Here is a 23,838-nt window from a genome sequence, read left to right as displayed (position 1 = left end):
CAGCTGCCAGTAGCTCGGGATACCGCCCTCAAAAACCCCGATCACCCCCCTAGAATAACGGGTGGGAGGGTGGGAAAGCCTGCTCGGAAGACTGAAAGCCGTTAACGGTCCTCCGAGAGCCCTCCCTTTATAACCCTCCCAAACTTCCCTCCGGCTGCGACCCCACCCAATCCGAGGTCGATCCCCGAATGGGAAAGACCTCCCCCACGTCCGGTCACGCGGCCCATCCCAAAAACTACTTTTCCCTCACCTAATCGACAGGTGACCCCGCGGGCCACCCAGCTCCTCGTTAGGGTCGCCCGTCGAGACTAGCTCTCGGGCTTAGCATTTTTCAAATCTTGTTGGTCCAAGGCTCTGGTTGTCTTCTGATAACTTGCTTGCCAGAGTATCCTTCTTCCTTCTTTCTGCATGATAACCATCCATCTGCCATCTCTGCCTCCCCGTTTCCCTTCCCTCCCCAGGAGGTCTGGCATCTTTCCTTATTTCATCTCCCTCCACAGATCCATCTTTTCTTAACTACCCTTTCATCCAGCATCTCTCCCTCCTTCCCCACCACCCCAGGGTCCACCATCTCTCCCTTTCTTTTCCCAACTACCCTCCTATCCAGTATCTCTATCCCCCCTCTACACCATCCCTTGTGTCAACTTTTCTCCCTTTCTGTTCCTTCCCTCCCTAAAAACCATGGTCCATCATCTCTCTCCCTCTCCTCTATTTTCAGACCCATTATTTCTTCCCATTCAAAGTCCGGCATATGCACGTCTCTTTGAACCCCCCCCCCTTCCCTCCGTGTACTTCTACACCAGGGCACCCCCTCCCCTGAAGGCCTGTCCCCCTCTTAAAGGTCTGCATCCCACCCTTGAAGGCCTGTCCCCCCCTTGAAGGTCTGCCTGTCTGTCCCCCTTGAAGGCCTGCCTGTCCCCCTTGAAGGCCTGCCTGCCTGTCCCCCTTGAAGGCTTGCCTGCCTGTCTTCCCCCCCTTGAAGGCCTATGCCCCCCTTGAAGGCCTGCCTGCCCGCCCCACCCTGAAGGACCACTCGCCCCCCAACCTTGAAGGACCGCTCATTCCCCCCCCCACACACACACACCATTTGCAATGGAGAAGCAGCCTGCAGCGGGATCGCGATGCCAGCGATCCCTGCGCTGCTTCGGTGCTGCTTCATCTGCCACAGTCCCGCCCCTCTTTTGACGTCAGAGGAGGGGCGGGTCCGCGGTGGAGGAAGCAGCACCGAAGCAGCGCAGGGATTGCTGGTATCGTGATTCCGCTGCAGGCTGCTTCTCCACCGCAAACGGTGCGGGGGGGGGGGGGGGGCCGGAGGAAGAATCTGGACATCGGGGGACACACCGGACGCCAACTGCTTTAAGGCCGGGAGCACCCCCTCTGGGCGTGCACCCGGGGCGGACCATCCCCCCTCTTGGTACGCCACTGTGCTGCTGAATACTGTATGACTTTCCTGCTGTCTCATCCTAGATCTCCCTTTTGTTGTGCCCAGCTTTTCTGCACTCCAGTGCCCCAAATTCCTTTTACCTAGAGGCCCCATGGATCCCGCGAAGCTAAACCTCATAGCTTTAAAAAGAAGGTGGTAATGGAACCTCGTTTTAATCCCCGCAGACCCCGCTAACCCAATAGACATGGGGTCCGCGGGATCCTAGTTTTACCCAGTCCCCAAGTCGATCAACCCCAGCATCCAATCCTGTCTGCAACAGTGGCTAGTCCAGGTCATACATATCTGGCAGATTCCAAAACATATACAGTAGTTCATTTCCATGAATGAGCAAAAGCACTCCCAAGTCTACCGTGCTAATCATTTTACATAGACCTTTCCTCCTGGAACTTGTCCAAACCTCTCTGGAATCTCACTGAGTTTGTAGTTTAATGAGGTGCTCCAGGAAAATAAAATCTATCTGCTGGTCATTACCTCTGTGAGGCTGTTGTACAGTGAATCAGTGGATTCCACTGGCAGCCTAGTCCAAACCCCTCAGGAGCATTCCGGAAAATAGGAGAAACAACCAGAGGGAGCTACAGCTTGGCACCCTGAGGGTGTGGGTTCGAATCCCGCACTGCTCCTTGTGACCCTGGGCAAGTCACTTAATCCCCATTGCCCCAGGCACATTGGATAGAGCGGGAGCCCGCCGGGACAGTTAGGGAATAATGCTCGAGTACCTGAATAATTTGTAATCCGCATAGAATTGTAGGATATGCAGAATATAAATGATTAAATTTTTTTTTTAAGGGGAACAGAATGAGGGGAGTTTCAGCAGAAATGCTTATTTGACTATGATCAAATAGTGTTTCTGAGACTTCTAGGGTTTCAGATCTTTCATTAGCTCACGTGTCTCCTTGGCACATAAATAAGCCTGAAAATGCAAAAAAAAAAAAAAAAAAAAAGAGCTACCTTAAGAAAACAGCCCAAACACACCTGAGGCTGGCAGAACCAGCTATAAATCACTCTCCTTCCTAAAACTCAAAACAAAACACCACCGCACTGAGCAAACCAATCCTTCCCCTCCACCTGGTTACCCAGCAGAGCAATGGGCTGGCAGAGGAGGACTGGAAGGTGGCTGGGCTGCTCTCGGAAAGGAAAGGAAGACTCCAGGAGGAAAAGAAGCCAAAGGAAGCAGCCAATGAGTTAACAAAGAAGCCGCAGAGAGCGAAAGTGTCCCGAACAAGTAATAAAAAAAAAATAATAATAAAAAAAAAGCGAAAGTCCCACCGAGACGCGTTGGGGAGGTTCAACTCACCAAACGCCCAATCCGCGAGACGCCCCCGGGTTCCCGGAAGAGGCCGTACAGCGCCGCGTCTCCTGCGGCTTCGGAGTGTGACCTGGGCAGGGCGACGTCAGCGGGGGCCGGACCGGAGCTGGAAGGGAGAGGAGCTGCTCTCTTCCCTCCTCCCCTCCCCCAACCGACTTTAATTCCTGGCTCCCAGGCTTCTCCTCCTGCTCCGGCTGGGCCCGCGTCAAAAAAAGCAAACCAACCCAGAGCTCGCTTCGGGTCCTGCGACCAAACGGGGAGGGGGGGAGCGAGGGACTAAGGGAAGAGACCGCCTGGAAGAGAGCGAAGGGGGGGAGGGGGAATAGGAGAGACAGGTCAGAGGTTGGCAAAGAAACGACGTCGAGAAAGAGAATTCGATCGGTCGGAGAGGGAGAAAGAGAGACAGGATGAGATCAGAATCCGGGAGAAAGCGTCTGGGCGAGAGAGACTAAAGAAAGACGGATCGGAGCGTGGGAAAGCGAGAAGGGTGTCTGGAAGAGACGAGCAGAGCTTGGAAGGGAGTCAAGATGCTGGAGAAGAGGAAGATTTATGTGCTTCTGGACGTCTTTTGCCTGGTCATTGGTGAGTGCTTTTTCCCCCATTTCATCCCCCCCCCCCATCCTCGATCCCCCATCTCCCCGTCCCGTTTCTTAACTTTGCCCTCCCCCCAGTCTCTCCCACTCCCAGCTCCTCTTTCTCCACGTGATGGAACTCTCTATGCTATGATAAAACGCATGTATAATTTTAGGTCCTCTTGGATTGAGATTTTGCTACTACTACTATTATTTCTTATTTCTATAGCGCTGTACATTTTTAACATACAGTAGACAGTCCCTGCTCTGAAGAGCTTACGATCTAATTGCTTTTGGTAACCCCGCGAATAATACATTCGAATAGATAACCCCGCGTTGTCCCCTTTCCTGCTCATTCTTTCTCTGTTCCTCCTCATTTCCCACAAACATTTCACTCGTTGGCATCGTTTGGTGATCTGTGTGTCAAGAAAGGATCACCACCTCTTCCTTAAACTGAGCAAAGCCTAGTGGCAGGTAATCCCTGCCCTCTGCTGAAAGGTCCTGGCAAGTAAGTGGGTTCTTCCCGTCATCTGGTTTACTGAAAGCTTTTCTTCCTTGTTTGTTGCGATCTCGAGTATGCTGTTCAGCAGCACACGAGCCCTGCCTTAAAGGATTAACTATTAACCATAGAAGCCCAGATAAATCGTTATTATGGTGGACTGGTCAACATCCTACAATGCAGTAGAATAAAGCTAGTCCTTTTTCACCAGTGAGGAAAACCTCCACATGTAGCCCCCCCCCCCCTGGCTTCTGTACAGCATGAAGTGGTTACCTCTTCCAAAGCTAGTGACAGGCAGGTGACTTAATTATTTCATGCAGAATCTCTTATTTCTATAAGATGGCTTCACAAACTGCAAGTCAGGTCCAGCAGTCATTATTGGTGACTTTGAGCAGATCTAGAGCTGTGCCCAAAAGCGTATTTTACTGTTCAGTCAGGATATGAATAATGAGAAACGTTATTCGCCATTTAATTTATTTATTTAATAAGATTTCTTTTCTGACCTCCCAGAAAGCTCAGGGAGAGTAACAGTAGAACAAACACAGATTCAGAGAGAGCGGGGTTACAGAGAACAGAGGGAACCTAGGTATAATATTTAAGGCTAATTATCGTAATTTTACGTTGCTACTTATTCCAAACAGGTCCTGTCGGACAATACCTACTAAAATGTACATCTTATATTTTTTGCTCAGCAAATTGTATTTCTGTACTATTGCCTTCTTAAGGTCTCAGCTCTCGTTATTTCCCTGAATATCTGCATATTGTATTTTGCTGAATGTCCAGCACTCTTGATTGTAAACCGCCTAGAAGTTGCAAGATTGTGGCGGTATAGAAGAATAAAGTTATTATTATTATTATTATTAATAATTATTATCGAGGAAAAGTGTACAGATTCCGTAGGCAGTGGATCTCAGTACAAGGTGAGGCTAACACGTTATCATGTATAACAGGGAACCGCAAGGGACAAAGGGCATACATAGATTAGGGGGAGGGGACTTGGGTAACAATAAGAAGCATAGCAGGGCATGGGCTGAAAAGCATATTGGAGGCATTTTTATTCTTATTTTAATATTGTATTTCGTATGAGATGTATTTTTCTACTGCTTGTCCAGTATTTCTTGTTGTAAACCGCCTTGAACTATTATGGCTTAGGCGGTATATAAGAATACAATTATTATTATTAAGTCAAGTAGTGATGTAATCTTGTTCATATAGCACTTCATATGTCCTTACAACTTATGGACATCTTTACCACAGTTCCTCATAACCCATTTCTGGTCCAAAGCAGTTAGAGGAAGGTCTTTACTGGGAAGGGTAAAATGCGGACCTCGCGGATCTAAAACCGCACGTCCTTAAAAATCTGAGGTCCGTGCATTGACAAGCCCGCCTTTTAGCTTGTTTTACCCAGACCCTTATTCCACCACTTTCCATGCAGCACAGGCCCCTGGCTCTACCTTCCCTAATGGCTAAGGAGGGAGGAGGCGCACCGTGGCTTTTGCTAATTAGCCCAATTGTCCCTTCCTCCAGATCTCTCCCTCCGCACTGATTCCGAGAGCCCCCGCGATATGACACTGGATGGCAAATAGCTGGGTTTTGGAGGGGGGGGGTTAAAAATGTGTGTAAAGGTCTGCTGTGCATCTGACCTCGCGGACCTCACGGATCTGAACTGCACCATGCACATCCTTAAAAATCTGAGGTCCGCGCCACTTTTAGTCTCTGTCTCTGACAGACCGCTATGACATTTTAGTCGCTGACGGATCCTAATGCTTTTCCCTCCCTATGCTAAGACTAAAAGTGGCACCGACCTCAGGGCAAAAGTTTTGCCGCTAGTCTCGGCATAGGGAGGGAAAAGCATTAGGATCCGTCAGCGACTAAAATGTCATAGCGGTCTGTCAGAGCCAGAGACTAAAGATTTTTAAGGACGTGCAGTTTTAGATCCGCGAGGTCTGTAAGGTCCGTGTTTTACCCCTTCCCGTCTTTACTGCCTTCTGGAAGGTCGTTGGTGAGTCCAGGGATCTGATTTGCGTGGGCAGATGATTCCACTGAGCTTTAAAATAACAAATAATAAAAGAACTAACATGGAATCAAAGACAAGTGTTTTATTTCAGTAGCATTTAGCATCATGAAGCCCCAGAATATTCGTGTTCAAATTTAAATCACTATTCGGCTGAATACAAATATTGTATCGATGCAGTCCTTCCTAATACCACTCATTCGGGAAGATTTTCTGTAGTCTTGGTGCGAAAATCTAGCATGCTCCGGCTCTCTAATGGGGGCAATGCTCGAAACCTAAAGGCAGTTAGCGCTGGCGTTAGGGTGCCACCCAATGCGCCAATGGTTTCAGCTCCAGCACATATAATTGTGCTCATTAGATCCTTCCCCCCCTTTACAAAACCATAGCACGGTTTTTAGCACCAGCCATGGTGGTAATAGCGCCGACGCCCATAGGAATTCTATGAGCGTCGGAGCTGTTACCACCGCAGCCAGCGCTACAAACCGTGCCACAGTTTTGTAAAAGGGAGGGGGTAAATGCCCCATGGCATGCTCAGTGTCAGCATTCCTGTCAGTATCTAAGCCAATCGGCACTCGGGCAATGACAGAATAATAAGTACCAAATTACTGCCGCAATTTTAACACAGCGTGAATTTGCACGCTCACTATTCTGAGCATGCCGCACTGATTTTTTTCAACACTGGATTTGTGGCAGAATTTTCTCTACCGCGTATCTTTTGAGTACGGGCCCATAAAACAGGTAAACACATTATTTATTTATTTATTTATTTTGTTTTTAATCCCGTCCTCCCCGGAGAGCTCGGGATGGGTTACAGGTTAACATACATAATATACAGTTAACAGGTTACAATATGTCACAGTTTCAGTATAAAACAACAAGTATTTATCCTAACTCGACACATACTAGGGATCTAATACAAATATCCATAATATACAGTTTACAGGTTAAATTTGTCACACTTACAGTACAAGATATTACGATACAAGTTTTTATCCTAACGCAACACATACCAAGGATCTTGTATCAATATGGGATGGGATGAAATATCATTTGGCAAACGAGCCCCCTCCTGCAAGAAAAATGGGGGGGGTTAATTAAAGAAAAAAAAAACCCTTCTTACTGTCATTACAGATAAGTCCTAAACTTCCTAGTTCTGTATGCAGAGTTTATGGTAAGTTCTCATCCCTGGGCAGACATCTGGGGCCAGAATCAATAGATGGTCCTCAGCAATCGGCACACAGCGCTGTTCTTTAAAGATTGTTCCAGACTGAGTCCTTTTTCTAAAATAGCACATAGAACTGATTCTTGCACCCAAATTTAAGCGCAAGGACTTACGCCTGCTGAAATCAGGTGTAAGAACATACGAGTTGCCATACTGAGATGGACAGAAGGTTCATTGAATCTAATATTCTGTTTCCAACAGTTGTGAACCCAGGTCACAAGTATCTTGCTAGATCCCAAGGAGAAAAAAAAGATTTTATGCTGCTTATCCTAGAAATAAGCAATGGATTTCCCCAAGTCATCGCAATAATAGCTTATGGATTTCTGTTTTAGGAAAGTATCCAAGCCACTTTTAAACCCTGCTAAGCTAACTGCTTTCGCCACATTCTCCGGCAACAAATTCCAGAGTTTAATTACACGTTGAGTGAAGAAATATTTTCTCCGGTTTATTTTAAATCTACTACTTAGTAGCTTCATCGCTTGCCCCCTAGTCCTAGTATTTTTGGAAAGACTAAAGAAGTGATTCACATCTACTCATTCCATTCCACTCAGTACTTTAAGCCATCTAGGGCTGAAGAGCCCTAACCACTTTAGTCTTTGCTGATAGGGAAGTCATCCCATCCCTTTTACCATTTCCGTCGCCCTTCTCAGTACCTTTTCTAATTCCACTATATTTTTATTTTAGATGGTGGCAAACAGAATTGCATTCAGTATTCAAGTTGTAGTTGCACCATAGAGCAATACAAACGCATTATAACAGTGTCATTTGAAGAGATTTCTCGAGAGAACTCTCTCTTTCCAGGCAGCCAAAATGAACGCCTGGTTTGGCAAAATCATGCCAGGAGTCTCATCCTATTATTTTTTTTAGAAAACTATTAAAAACACAACTATTTGACAAATTGTAATCCAAGCTTCCTAATGCTTTTTAAATACAACATGTATTATGTACATTCTAGAAATTAATGTATCTTTTTAACTGTATATTCGCTGGATGTTCAGCCTTATCTGCTGTATTTGTGGTCTGGCGGTATATAAGAATAAATTATTATTATTATTCTCATCTTTGTTTTCCATTCCTGATAATTCCTAACATTTTACTTGCTTTCTTAGCCACCATCGCAAGCTGAGCTGAGAGTTTCAATGTACACATCTCCCTCATTATTCCCAGGGGATAGGGGCAGAGCCGGACCGCAAATGGCGAAAAACCGTGAATATCCAGCTCTGACCCACCCCTTCCTCCCTCCCATCTTCCCCCCGGCATCCCGGCCTTACCTGGTGGTCTAGCGGGCTTTCGGGGCAGGAGCGATCTTCCTACGCTCCTGCCCCGTGTAGATCGCCAATAGGAAATGGCTGCCGTGAGTTCCCGTAGTCTCTCGAGATTATGGCAGGAGCTCACGGCAACCATTTCCTATTGGCGATCTACACGGGGCAGGAGCGTAGGAAGATCGCTCCTGCCCCGAAAGCCCGCTAGACCACCAGGTAAGGCCAGGATGCCGGAGGGAAAGCAAAAATATGCTCCCCCCCAAAAAAAATTGCGAGTGCGGAAACCGCGAATGGGGAGGGGGAAGTGTATCCTCGACGATGACACCTAGATCCTTCTCCGGGGCTATGACTCCCAGAATCATGCAGCTGTAGTTCAGTTCCTCTTTCCTTCACGCATCGCTTTGCGCTTGCTCGCATTAAACATCATCTGCAAGTTCGATGCCCAAGGTCTTCTTGGAATTTTTCACAATCCTCTTGCGATTTAACAGCTTTGATCAACTTTGTGTCTTCAGCCAGTTTAATGATCTCGCTAGTTATTCCCATCTCTAAATCATTGATAAATATGGTGGGGTTTTTTTTGGGGGGGGGGTTAATATTTTATTATTTTATTAAATTACAACAGTGTAATACATTTGGTTAAAAGTATCAAGTTCTTACAGAAAATACACCATTTCATGTAAATAGTATAGAAATATAACTATATCCCCCCTTCTAACAAGTGATAATACTAAACTACTTTATTACTATAATAACAATATTTCATTTCCATTTTTCCAGTATTTTTCCCTCCCTTACCCTTCTCTCGCCCCGGATGTGTAATGGAAAAAAAATTCAGAAGGCAAAATATTCTCATTTACTGTGAATCAACAAATAAAGCCAATGGACTCCATATTTTTTAAAATAAAGCACTAAATCCTAAACATTCCGCATTCATTCTTTCATATTGATACGTAGTAAATACAGTTGTCCACCAAAATGTATAATTTAATCTATCGTGGCTTTTCCAATTCTTTGTGATCAATTGAACCGCAATTCCAGTCAAAATCAAGAGAAGGCGGCTTTTAAATTTATTAAGGAGAGGTTTAACTTGCCACAAATCATTACTTCATATGTTAATAATAATAATAACTATTGTTCTATACCGCCATAATCGTGTGACTTCTAGGAGGTTTACAACTGAAGAGAGCTGGACAATCAGCGAGTTGCACGGTCTATGTCTGTGTATGGCCGTTTGGTGGAGGATGGGCAGGGGAGGGCTTCAATGGCTGGGAGGGTGTAGATGGGCTGGAGTAAGTCTTAACAGAGATTTTGGCAGCTGGAACCCAAGCACAGTACCGGGTAAAGCTTTGGATTCTTGCCCAGAAATAGCTAAGAAGAAAAATTTAAAAAAAAAAAAATTTAAATTGAATCAGGTTGGGCAGACTGGATGGACCATTCGGGTCTTTATCTGCCGTCATCTACTATGTTACTATGAGTTACAATATGCAGATAATTAGTGAAATTACAGTATACAGAATCTTAAGATGCAGCAATTACAATATACAATTTGTTTAGAATTTCAGAGGAATTTAATGGAATATCTGATTCCAAAACTATATTAATTTGTCCCCAAATTGACTTCCAGAACTTAAATTTCAGTGGACAAAAAGTAACAGATGATCTAAAGCCCCACTATCAGCATGACAGTGCTCAGCATCTATTAGATTTGGATTGATGACTATGTTAAAAAGCAGCGGTCCCTGCACAGGCCCCTGGGGAACCCCACTATTTACGCATCCCTGATATTCTATCCCACTGCAAGCAAACGTTCAGAATGCCTTTGACCTGCCCATGCTCCTCGATGGCCAAACCCCCTGTGGGTTGCACGCTATGGGATTTGAGCACCCAGTGATACAGCATGCAGCCAGATGCACATCCAAACCCTAAGTGGTGCCAGTTAACACCAATAATTGGTTGGTAGTGACCAGTTGTTTCCATTAATTGGCTCAATGACCAATTACGTTGTGCACACTTCTCTGGATCATGCCCAAGTTTTGGCGCACGCAAATTTGGGAGACCTTTATAGAATCCAGGGGGGTCGATGGTTACTGTATACCTCCATCAGTGGATCCATTTTTTTTTTCACTCCCCTCCCCCCTCCTCTTCCACAATGAGTTTTAAGTTGTTTTAGCTCTGATGAAGGAACAGAACATACATTTTCTTGGCCTGATTCTAAATGCCCCCCCCCCAGTCTAGTTCCGTTCAAATTCAGTAGAAGTAACCTTGGGACTTGCAGTTCCATCTGCTGGGCTTTTTCATTGCTTGTTTTCTGTGTCCTCTTCTGCACATCCTCTTTTCTTACTCCATTTCATCTGCATCGTATCAAACAACTATCTTTGACATCCAGCTGCTCGTTCCTTCACATATAATTTTGCCAGGGAGTCAGTGAACAGGGCTTCTAATATTTGTCTGCCCCTGCCCCTGCTTCTGCCTCCTCAGTACCATATTCTGCAGTGCCCTCCTATGGCTGAAATCTGGATGCAGCTCCCAGAGCGCCTCTTCCTATACTGCTCCTTGGTCCATCACAGGAACTCCAGCCTCTCTGCCTCAAGAGCTTAGTGAACCCTTTTAGTTTTCCAACATGCAGCCTAAAGATGGGTTTGTGGGTGGGAGAGCTGAGGCATCACCTCAAAGTAGAACCTTAATTCCTGGCTAAAACATTTCCAATTCTATCTTCAGTTCTTTTAATTAACTAAAACAAACATGTTTATGTACCCCAAAGAAGCAAAACAAGATTAAAATAGCAACTTGGAAGACCATAATTAAATCCTGGAAAAAGAAAGGGAGCAGGTTTCATGTACTTGTGATCCACCTCGGCTGAGAAGTGGTAGCTGTCTGCACAGAATGGGAACAGCCCTGAGGGAGGAGGGCTCCAGGTTTAGAAGGTATCCTGCCCGTGCAGCTTATTCTGAAGTATAAACTACAATTAACCATCACTATGAAGCACTGTGCAGTGAACGCAGAAGGCTGTAACCTCTACAGAGCAGACAGAGCAGGAAAGGAAAGAATTGTAGGTGTTGCATCTCCAACCTGTAGGACAACTTCTGCTTGGGTGCAAGACAGGCAGGAAGGGCGGGCAAGGCGGGCAGGAAGGGAGGAGCAGGTATACTCCTGTACAGTGACTGATAAAGGAAGCAGCAGAGGCCTCCTGTAAAGCCATTTATAAACAAGGACAAATTAAACTCGTATCCTAATACCCACGTTAAGAGCAGCTTCTAATTTTATTGCTTTATAGTGTTATGTGAATACTGTAGTTTGTTTATAGCTTGTATTGGCTTTTTACTGTATTTCTTTTGTGAACTTTGATTATGTGAATTGCGGAACGTGCAGCATATAAATATTTTAAATAGGTAAATAGAACTGCTGGAAAAGATAACAGAAGTTAAGACAATATCCTGAGAAGTCACACATATTATCTTAGGCCTGGGGATTCCTCTAGTTTGTTTGTTTTTTTGACCTGTGATGAAAGTGGGTTTACTTTGATACAGATGTGTACTGTTTTATATTTCCCCTGTATTGCTTTGAGGTCTCTTTTCTCCACTTTTTTTTTTTTTTTTTTTTGCTAAAACAATTTTTATTGATGATAACAAAGAACATATACAGAGCAATGAAACAGTTGTATAGCAGGTAAAATGCAGATACCCTATAAGATATAACATCCAGATTTCTGTATCATCTCTTTTTTGTAATTAAAAGAAACAAGCTATCTGTGCCCCCTTCCCCCCCCAATTATGATCCATCCTTGTTGAACCCCATGATCCTTCTCCCAAAGCCTTGTGTTCTTATAGACCCTAGGAGACCCCCCTCCCTCCCCCTTACAAACCAACAGAAATGAGATACCAAGCAATGACAGCGCAGAATAAAACACCAGGGCAAGAAATGGGTACACAAAGTTATAAATTGGCATGATTTAACACTAAGCTCCTTGCACGACCTGGTAGGTCCAATATATATGCCTGCCAAATGGACCAAAACCTCTTTTACCGTTTATAAGTAGAGCCAGCATCCTTGGCCTCCCATATCAATAACTGATGCATTAAATTCTTCCAATGCCATATCGATGGAGGAAAAGTCTAGACCCAGTGTTGTAGTATACATTTCTTACCAATCATACAGGCTTTCTGGATCAGGAGGCCTTGGCCTCTCGATAGGAAGGTTCTACATGAAAGCTTCCCAAATAATAATAATAACTTTATTTTTGTATACCGCCAACACCCAAAAAGTTCTAGGCGGTTCACAGAGGACTGGAAATTCCAGTGATGATACAAAGCACACAGAAAAGCAGTACAATATTTCAATAGTGAAAAATACAATAAAAAACTGACATAGTCATCAATCAAGTAACAATTTTTTTGAACAAATAGGTCTTAACCAATTTTCTAAAGGTGCAATAAGATGCAGATTGTTGAATCAGGTCGTCTAGCCATACTTGAACTTTACCTGCTTGATAAGCCATAGATCGATCAAAATATTTTTTAAAACGGCAATTTTTGGGATTAGGAAAAGTAAATAAACCAGTACGCCAAGTAGGCCTAGTTGAACGGTACCATTCAAAATGAGAGAGGAGATATAGCAGAGCTAATCCAAATAACATCTTATAGCAAATACAAGCAAATTTGAAAAGTACTCTTGCTTCCATTGGCAACCAGTGCAGCTGACGGTAGTAAAGGCCGACATGTTCCTGTTTTTTTAAACGGACCACTGTATTTTGGATTAGCCTTAATCCTCCTAAGACGGTTTTATAAGCTCCCAAATAGATTATATTGCAATAGTCAAGAATAGGTTTGTGCATCACCCGTCCTAAAAAAGTATAAATGGCCATCCAGAATCCCACTATACAAGCACAGTCCCAAAGTGCATGTGTTAATGTGTTTTTGTTGAGCCCACATTTGCTACACACTGCTGTTGCAATGCCTCCCCTATGAAACAATTGAGCCTGAGACACATAAGCCAGTAATACAGCCCGATAAAGGCATTCCCTATATATTGCATTATGCACTATTTGAGAGGCAGTACGCAATGCGGTAATTAGAACTTTCTCTGAAATCGGGATATTCAATTATTCTCCCCATGCCACCTGAACGGAAGTGTATTGTTTAGGAGGCATTAATTGCAAAAGCGACAAATGCAGACTAGATATAGAAGGCTGTAACTGTTTGGGAAGCGTGAAGAACGCTGTAACCACAGCTGCGTAACATAGTGTACAATTATCCTTGAGTAATGAACGTATATAATGCGATATAATTGATAATATGCGCACCAATCACTTGTCCAAACTCCCCTCCTATGCTGCATAGTATGAAAGGGCTGGATTGTACCCTCTTCTGATAACAAATCTGCCACATAAATCAACTCATTGTGGTTCCATCGGGCAAAAGATTCCTGCTGCAATCCAGGGAGAAATTGAACATTTCCAACTATTGGTAACATATCAGTATTATTAGGGTTGCAATGCAACAATGGCAAAAGAAATCTCCAGGGCTCCCTAACTACATGTATGAAAAGATACACATGTACGAAAAGATTTGGGTATATTTCCTGTGAGGGAGTGCAACAAGGATAGCGGATGATAGGGATGAAATAATTCTCTTTCCAATGTCCACGGAGTAAAGTCTTCTGTTTGGAGGATCCAATCATGAAGATGCCTAAGCAGGCAAGCCATATTATACAATCTCATATTGGGAAGCATAAGTCCATCCATCTTCCAATTGCTATAGAGGAATGCCAGGTATAATCGAGATTTTTTTTCCCAACAAAATGTCCGGCGAAAACCCTGCAATTGTCGCAGATCTTTGCCTAACATCGGAGCTGTAACAGCTGTAGGACGTACAGCCAAGGTGGAAATAAGATCATACGGTAAACACTAGCTCTGCCATATAGTGTTAAAGGAATATTTTGCCATAATAGTTATCCTCTGCAACAATGGGGGTATATTATAGTGATAAAAGCATGCAGGATTCATTGGTAATTGAATGCCCACATATCGAAATACATGAGTCACCAAAAATTCCCCTCCATTGCTGTTGAATCTGAGGCTGTGAAGCTAGACATTCCAACTTGTCCATATTTAGTTTAAAGCCAGAAAAGACCCCATACTCCTTAAAACATTCCAGAAGTACATGCAGGGCACATTCTGGGTTGGAGAGATGCATTAACAAGTTATCCGCAAAGGTGGAGACTTAAGAAGGATCGAGAGCCCACCCGCACCCTAGAAATCTCTGGGTTTTGCAATATGTCCCTTAAAAAGGGGTCAGGAGTGAGAATGAATAATAAGGGAGATAAGGGGCATCCCTAATGCATCCCTCGTTGAATTGAAAAGGGAGTTGATTCCACACCATTCACATACATTGAGGCCTGAGGATCATGGTTTAGAGTGCAGATCGCCTCAATAAACCAGCCTTCTATTCCGTACCGGGGTAAAAGTTTGTATAAGAAAGACCAATGTACCCGGTCAAACACTTTTTCAACGTCAAAGCTGATCAATAGGGTCCTATCCCCCCCTGGCCCGCACAGCTTCTAAGGATGCTAGTATTGTTCTAATGTTCTTGACCGCATAAAAATCCACTAATAACTCTGGAAGAAGTCTGGCCAATCTATTAGCCAAAATAGTGGCCAAAAGTTTGTTTTCAAAACACAGCAGTGAGATGGGCCTATACAAAGCCAGTTGAACTGGGACCTTTCTGGATCTGGGGAAGACAATGATTGATGCCGTGCATAGAGATGGAGATAACTTGCGAGCTTGAATAGCCTGGTTAGATAGTGCTTTATAGCCATCCGGGCCGGCTGCCTTGAATAAAGCACTTTTATTAATGGCCCAAGTGACCTCATCTTCATGTACTGGCCTATTTAGACCTTGCAATTTTGTTGATTGAAGTTTAGGGAGGGGAATATTATCACTTAATCCCCCCATTGCCCCAAGTACATTAAATAGATTGTGATCCCACGGGACAGATAGGGAAAAATGCTTGAGTATCTGAATAAAGTCATGTAAACCGTTCTGAGTTCCTTTGGGAGAATGGTATAGAAAATTGAATGAATAAATAAAAGATAGAAATCTGGGTCCAAACCTTCACTGGTAGGGTCTGCATAGCAGCATAAAAATCTCTGAACACTGTATTAATGACTGTCCGTATGGACTAGGGAGCCATTGGCAGTTTGAATGATCAAGATTTTCTGATATTTCTTCCCAGGTTTTAAAAGATTAGCTAGTAGCTTCCCACTCTTCTGGCCTTATTTGTATAGTTGATACTTATAATATAGGAGTGATTTCATTTGCCGTTGATGAATCAGTTCATTAAGTGCCGTTTGGGCAGCAAGCAGCTGAGTTCTAAGCGCTGGCGTGGGAGATGTACCACATTGCCTCCGCAGTCTAAGAAGCTCTGCTTCTCTTGACATTTTCTTATGGCTACTGAAGGCAAGAATTTCATCCCATAACACAGCCTTCGCTGTCTCCCAATATAAAATAGCATCATCAGAAAATTGTGCATTATACAATTTATAATCCGCCCATTTCTCCCGAATGAAATCTCCAGATTTAGGATCTGTATATAGCCCATTCAGAAAGACCCAGCGTCTAGGCTGTGGTGTTGTCATTCTCCCCCACCCACCACCACTACCACTACACCTGTATCCAAAGCGAGGCATGATCGGATATCCTAGCTGGACCTATCTCAGCCTCAGGAATGCGGGAGACTAAGTCTGAGTCTACTAAAAGGTAATTTATTCTCGAGTGTGTTTGATGGGCCCTGGACATGTGAGTGTAATCCTTTTCAGTGGGATGTAGGATGCGCCACACATCCAATACCCCCAGAGTATCACAGAGCAGTGGAATACCTTTAGTATAGGAGAACAAAAATTTTAATCTAGACTGGGATCTGCCACTATATTAAAATCCCCACCTATGATTTTAGGGATGTCAGATGTCTATGAAATGCCTTGTCTTAGACACCGTGATCAGTAAAATTGGCATTCCATCAATCTCCAATGTAGCTGTGATTTATCTACCTGTAGGATCCAAGACCACCCGTTTTTTTCTTCACCTGTAAATTTTTGTGAAACAAAATTATGACCCCCTTCTTTTTTTCCTGTGTGCGGGAGTTTCCAGAATGTCCCCTACCCATCATGTTTTCAGTTGAGGTGTTCTTCTGAGGAGAGATGGGTCTCCTGCAGCACGGCCACTGAAGCCTGCATTTTATGTAACGCATGCAATATCTTTTTACGCTTTACAGGAAACTCAATCCCACCAAAGTTCCACGTCACGATTTTAAAATCAGCCAATACTCAATCTATTCGGGCCCAGGCACAACTCAGATCTCATTCCAGACCAGAAATGCCACCCCAGCCTGCAGCACTCTGGATGAATAATCCCCTTTCTGCCCCACCGCATACATACGCAATCAGTCTCAAAGTCTGCATAATAATATAAAATCTCACTCACTACCATATACCTCATCCATTCATACATCTGGACCCTATATCCCAGTCATATCCCATCCAGTTCCCCAAATACACCTTTAAACAAATAAAAAAACAAACAATATAAGAAAAAAACCCTACCCATCCCCTGTTCCAATCTTAACATTGTGTTAGAGTCACAGTAATATCATCTCCTTCCTAGCAGAGTGTATGAGCTTAGCCTTGGTATCTGCTCCTATCCCTCCCCAAAAAAAACCCTTAAGTCAGCCATGTCTGTCGATATGGCAAAGAAGGAAAAAGCCATTATGGAAATTAAAGGACCCCAGTCAATTTTTGTAATCCGTACAAATGTGGAACTGCTATCCACCAGTGGATCTGCTCTAGTAAAACACCAGGAATAGGAAAAGTGTCCCCAGCCAGCACAATCTTCATGAAGTTGTCGCTCCAGTGGTTAAAGAGTCACAGAAATGTTGTGTATCCGCCACCTGTTCAAAGAAATGAATTTGGCCTGCATGTGATATCCTCAGCTTAGCGGACTAAAGTAATGTTAAACGAATCTGCTTTCCATGTAGTGCTGTACAGAATGGAGCACACAATCTCTTACATTGCTGTACTTGCGAGAAGTAATCCAGGAAACAAAGTACTGATTTATTCTGGTAAGTCAAAGTTTTCCCGGACCTCACCACTTGTAAAATGCGCTGTTTGTGCTGGAAATTGAGTATACAAAAGATCACTATAATTGGCTGTGCCACATCCTCCCGACATGTTCCCAAACAGAGAAGCCCGTTCGATATAAAATGATGTCAAAGAGCCTTCAAGGGCCAAAGTTGATGGAATCCGGCTCTCAAAAAAAATCAGGAGATCTTTGTCCAATATTGTTTCTGGCAGTCCCACTAATCTCAGGTTGTTGCATCTGGAGTGATTCTCCAGATCATCCAATTTCTGTTCTAAATCCTGCACTGTCTTTTGTAAGGCCGCATGCAGTTGTTCCAGCTGGCTCGTACGATCTTCCACCCCCGATGTTCTCTGAAGGCCTGCATTGAGCTCCAAATTCAGGCTATCAATTCTATCATGAGCTTCCTTTGCCCGATCGTAAGGTTGATGAAGTTCTTTATCCAATGCTGCCTCAACAGTGGCTGTCACTTCGGCAGTTATCTTCACCGTCCATGCTGAGCTGATGGTAGCGAGCGGGGGCTAAGAGGGTGTTGCCATTTTTGAATCCGCCTGCCGCTGCTTGTCTTTGTCGGGGGTTTTTTTGTCGATTTGGAAGCCTTAGAGAGCCAATGTACGCCATATATGCTGAGCTAATAGTTGTAAAGCACTAGGAGCTGAAGATGAGGTCCTATCGATATGTCATCAGGCGCTTAAAGCATAGATTATGAAGGATTGCACGGAGTTCCGCTTAAACTCGTCTGCTCCGTAGCATGGTAATCATGTGATCCCCTTTGCTCCACTTTTAAAGATCTATGTAAGCCAGCCAGTCTTCCCCCAGTAGTAGAAGAGAGTTGCTTTGATGATTTTTCCCTACTGATTCCTCTAGTATCTCAGGATATTTGTCCTTATGGATCTGTTTTTCTGTAGTTTAAAAAAATGAGGATCTGAGACCTCTGCTAGCAGCAGGATCATATTAGGCTATTGTATCATGTGTGGCTTACCCACTGGTTCTCCCGCTTCACCACAACTCATGAGAGGAGACAATTTTTGCATGCTATGTGGCCATACTAATCACATAGCCAGAGTCTCCTTCCTGACTGGGCAGAGAAACATCTCTCTGGTCTTTATTGTTTGTCCTTGCGTGTAAACCCAAGAGAGCTTCACTGGGCACACTGGCATACTTCCCTGCATGGCATAGCAGGACTGGGGGAGAGGGGCACCTTCAGAATAACTGAGCCAGTTCCAGAAGTATAATTTTGGGCCAGGCCTAGATTTCATGCAACTCTATCTTGATTTATCATGGAACCTGCAGTGATGATTTTGGTTGGTGGAGTAAGGGACTAAAAATCCCACTCTGCTTTGAGATGTAAGTTCAAAACCAGGACTTGCCAAAGAAGTCATCTTCCTGAATAACTTGGCAACTATGTCAACGGGAGGCGCCTTCTGGAGCTCCAGTTGTGTCATATGTGCAGGGAACATATCAAAGTGCACTTGGGAGTTCCTTATAATCATGCCAGTGGTGCCCAAGGGAACTGGGACTGTTTTTGAATCTTTTTGTCACATTTCCCTGGAGGCCTTTTATACTTTCTGCTAGCCATTCTTGTCCTTCCCTACCTCTTTGCCCGTTTTAGGACAGAAGATGAAGCTGCAGCACCTGACTGCATGGAAGAGCTCTTAGCTCTGCTCCTTGCTGCTGTACTAATGGTTGCTCCCTGTATGCATCATGCAAGCAAGGAAAAGACCTTTGCACTCAGGCTGGGTATGATGAATGTGCTTTTATTTGGTCTCTTGAGACAGAGAATCATGATTTTCTTGCTGCCGCATTCTGTTGGCAGTTTCACTTGTGCCCTTACACTGTTCTCTGCGTAAATAGGCCATTTCTGAATGCCTTGAGGACCTGCAGGACTTTGTAGTCTTAAGATCTCTGCATAACCCATAAACTGAATGCAAGGAAGCTGGCCATAGTGGGGAAAGAGAAAACACCAGAACGGCATTGATCATAGAGGTATCGGTCCCAAGTGATTACTTGGTGAATCACAAGAGAGAAAGAGAGATGACCCTCAAATACCAAGAAATGCATTAAGAGACCAAGAAATAAGGTTACCAGACATCTGGATCTCCCCAGACGACTTTTCAAAACCCGGCACTTTGTCTGGATTTTGAAAAGCCTCCCTCAAAATCACTGTCGGGAAGGAGGGCAACGTGATGATGTCACGTGTGTGTGTGACGCCATCGCACCACATACGCGGATGCCCTCCTGCCCGACCAGAGCAGGCAGCAGGGGGTGAGGCTGGGGCGAGGATGGGTGGCCCTAGGGGTGGGTCTAAAGGTCCAAACGGAAAATCTGGTAACCCTACCAAGAAAATGCGACATAAAATACATATATATTTCCCATAATTTTGGGTGCCACTGGCTTGATGGGAAAAGAATTTCCAAGCACCCTTGAATAGGTTGCCTACCAAAATTACATCTTTTGAGCTACAAGAGCTTCAGTGAGTGTTCGCAGTAAATTTAAGAGACTGATATAAACATTCCACATATTCTGGTTTAGGACTGAGGTTCATTACTGTCACAGTACATGCAAAACTAACCTGTTTTGGAGAAATCGTTCCTGAAGTTTCTCATGTATGAGACACTTCACTAGTGAGCAAAGGTGCTGCCCCCTCAAACTGTCCCACTGCCAGGCCCCAGCCGGGTAAATGGCATATTCTAGGCCCTGGGTTCATTGTTGCAAAGTCCAAGGGGCTCTTAGAATTTGGTCTTTGGTGCTGACTTGAGTCATCTTTTGATTTAAGATGAGTTAAATGAAAAAGTGTAACCATGTGCTGGTGATTCCATGTTTGATTGTGTGCAAGGTCTGTCATCTGTAGCATTTTATTTTATTTAGAGAAGAAAAAAAGCAAATAAGGGAGTATGTAATATAGATCACAAATCTCATGTGTCTCTATAGTCTTTTCTGTTTCTCCTGATTCTAGGATGATGTGATTGGCTACTAGTATAATGGACTGGACTAGGGCAGTAACATAGTAGATGATGGCAGATAAAGACCCGAATGGTCCATTCAGTCTGCCCAACCTTAACCTCTCTTTAAATTACTGATTTTAATTTTAATTTTCCTTCTTATCTATTTCTGGGCCAGAACACAAAGCTCTGCCTGGTACTGGGTTCCATTTACTGAAATCTCCATCAAAGCTCATTCCAGCCCATCTAAACCATCCCAGCCATCAAAGCCCCCCCCCCAACCCATCCTCAACCAAATGGCCATATACGGACACAGACCGTGCAAGTCTGCCCAATACTAGCCTTAGTTCTTCAATATTTACCATTATTTTCTGATTCAAGATCCTCTGTGTTCATCGCACGCTTTTTTTTTTTTAAACTCTGTTTCCTCACCACCACCTCCCTCAGGAATTCCAGTGTTTCTCAAGTTGGTCCTGAAGTACCCCTTTGCCAGTCTGGTTTTCAGGATATCCACAGTGAATATGCATGAGATTGATTTGCCTCCACTGTGTGCAAATTTCTTTCATGTATATTCATTGAGGATATCCTGAAAATGTGACTGGCAAGGGGGGACCAATTTGGAAAACACTGGACTAGGGCACAGGGACACAAAGTCAGTCATATTTAGGATTGGAAAGCTCAGAGGAAGGACACAAGGAGGGTTTGTCACATCCGAGCCACCAATTCAAGGGAGTTCTGGACAAAACTTAGTCTATGTAATGAAATGGATTTATAGCCCACCAGACCAGTAATTTTAAAACATGATAGGCAGTTCATTCATAATAATAAAATTATGCAGCTGTTTGGTGAGTTGAAGTCTCAGTCTTATGCTTAGTTGATGGCTATCTTCATCACGAAATCCACATCGCAATATGACGCGATTGTAGGGAGAAAAATTAAGGACAGTATCAGCCGCAGTCCCATAAGAGCAAAGTGACAGCACATTGGCGGGTGTGAAGGAGTTTGATTTCCAGTGAAGAAAATTTCTCCAATATTTAATTTACTAGACAATAAAATATTAGAAGAAGATTCCTGGCACTGAGAAGCTTATGTAAGTGAGGATGCTATGCAGTCAGGGGGAGAAGAATACATGTTAGCTGGGATGGGAATAACTAGTGAGATACGTAATTAAAGTTGTTAAATCACAAAAGGATTGTGAAAAATTGCAAGAGGACTTTGGGAGACTGGGCATCAAAATGGCAGATATTTAATGTGAGCAAGTGTAAAGTAATGCATATGGGAAAGAGGAACCTGAACTATAGCTATGCGCAGCACCTGGAAGTGACATCAGCGGGAGAGATGATGCGGTCGCAAGGAGCACGTTAAAGTTGTTGCTCGCAGCGGTGAATAACTAGAGGTACGGATTAGGGGAAGGGGGGCATGCGCATGGTGAAAGGAGGGGTGCCAGTGCCCCCACCAACATGGCACCCGGGGCGTTGATAAGAGGGACCTAAACTGCTGGCTCTGTGCAGTCATGGTAGAGTCCACACTCAGGGCTCCTTGATTGCACTCAGATTTCAGAGAGCTTAAGAGGAAAACAGCGATGGCATCCAAAAAAGTGTGGGATGAACATAGAGGATCTCTAATTAGAAAACGAAGAATGTAAATTAAAGAGCTAAAGCTGGTACTGGACAGACTTGCACGGTCTGTGTCCCATATGTGATGATTTAGTGTAGGATTGGGCTGGGGAGGGCATCAATGGGAATTCCACTAACTTGGAACATGAGGATGTTACTGGCCAGACTTTATGGTAGATATCCTGCAAACAGGATGGTTGGATAGGCTGGAGCGCGTTTGGACGGCAACTTCAGCATTTGGAACCTAGGACAATACCAGACTTTACAGTCTATGGCCCGGAAATATCAAAGAAGAGACAAGTTAATTTAACCATGTATTTTTTAATGGCTATAACTTATGGGCAGGCCGGATGGACCATTCAGGTCTTTATCTGCCGTCATTTACTATGTTACAATGTTCCATATGGCCCTGGAAGTCTATTTTTATTTACTTGCAGATACCAAAAAACAGCAGGCTGGGAAAGAGGGGGTCATCGCCAGGCCCACATTTGGAGAAAAAAACGCACCAAGACCAAGTATTACAGCCACAAACATGCCTCCTGCTTTTGGCTTGGTCTCTCACTGGCTTATCTCCATTGCACTGCTGTCCTGTGGGTTACTCTGGCACAAAAAGACACCACTGGAAAGGAACAGTGGTCAGACCCTGGCAGAGAAATAAACCTTTATTGCAGTCCAAGGCAGGACACCCCCAACATTTATTTTGATGAATGCCAGGCCCTTGTCATGCATCAAGAAAATAAGAAACCCAAGCTAGGAAGATCTATGGGGGACAGAAGGCCTGATGATGAGGAGAGGGGGTTCGGGATGTGAGAATCTAGCAGGCGCAGAAGGCTTGATGCTTAGCGTCAGGCTCTGGTTACTCTCTAGGAGAGTAGGGCCAGGTGTGATGATCCAGTCTGAAATTACATTAAATCTTTTGTAAAGACCAACACACCCTGGCGTTTTGGTGGGGAAAAAAAATCTGTAAACAGAGGGAAAGAAAATAAAATGCTCTAGGGATTCTAAGAAACAGAGAAAATAATGGCAGATAAAGGCTGTATGGCCTATTCAGTTTGCCCATCTATCCATACATAAGAACATAAGCAGTGCCTCCGCCGGGTCAGACTACAGGTCCATCCTGCCCAGCAGTCCGCTCCCGCGGCGGCCCAAAACAGGTCAAGACCTGTCTGAATCATCAGAAGGGGCTCCCTTGCCACCTTGGTTTCCCATTTAAGTCCTGCCTTCCTATCGAAGTCCTAGCCCTCCGGTCTTGCACATGCACGACCAGGTTAGTTTATACTCATTACCTGATTAACTTCCTATACTTGTGTTACATCCCAGCTCCTCCCTCAGTATCCCACGATCCCTTTATCCCTCAGGAATCCATCCAATCCCTGTTTGAATCCTTGTACCGTATTCTGCCTGATCACTTCCTCCGGAATGCGCTACCGGAGGAAGTGATCAGGGAGGAGCTGGGATGTAACACAAGTATAGGAAGTTAATCAGGTAATGAGTATAAACTAACCTGGTCGTGCATGTGCAAGACCGGAGGGCTAGGACTTCGATAGGAAGGCAGGACTTAAATGGGAAACCAAGGTGGCAAGGGAGCCCCTTCTGATGATTCAGACAGGTCTTGACCTGTTTTGGGCCACCGCGGGAGCGGACTGCTGGGCAGGATGGACCTGTGGTCTGACCCGGCGGAGGCACTGCTTATGATCTTATGTTCTTATGTATGGATAGATGGGCAAACTGAATAGGCCATACAGCCTTTATCTGCCATTATTTTCTCTGTTTCTTAGAATCCCTAGAGCATTTTATTTTCTTTCCCTCTGTTTACAGATTTTTTTCCCCACCA

The 23,838-nt window shown here is 44.3% G+C and overlaps 1 protein-coding gene across 1 annotated transcript in view; it reads left to right on the top strand.

Moving 5' to 3' along the window:
* The first annotated feature begins 2,958 nt into the window (after nt 1–2,958).
* The window catches only part of PLPP2 (phospholipid phosphatase 2), a 36,465-nt gene continuing 15,585 nt past the window's right edge, over nt 2,959–23,838 (top strand). Inside the window, exon 1 of the mRNA XM_033957140.1 lies at nt 2,959–3,332. Coding sequence (XP_033813031.1) covers nt 3,278–3,332 — 55 coding nt within the window. The 5' untranslated portion in view covers nt 2,959–3,277. The remainder of the gene's footprint in view (nt 3,333–23,838) is intronic.

Source organism: Geotrypetes seraphini, chromosome 8 (assembly GCF_902459505.1).
Source record: "Geotrypetes seraphini chromosome 8, aGeoSer1.1, whole genome shotgun sequence".
Taxonomy (NCBI): domain Eukaryota; kingdom Metazoa; phylum Chordata; class Amphibia; order Gymnophiona; family Dermophiidae; genus Geotrypetes; species Geotrypetes seraphini.
The sequence above is the reverse complement of the archived record's forward strand: the minus strand, read 5'-3'. Positions and strand labels throughout refer to the sequence as shown.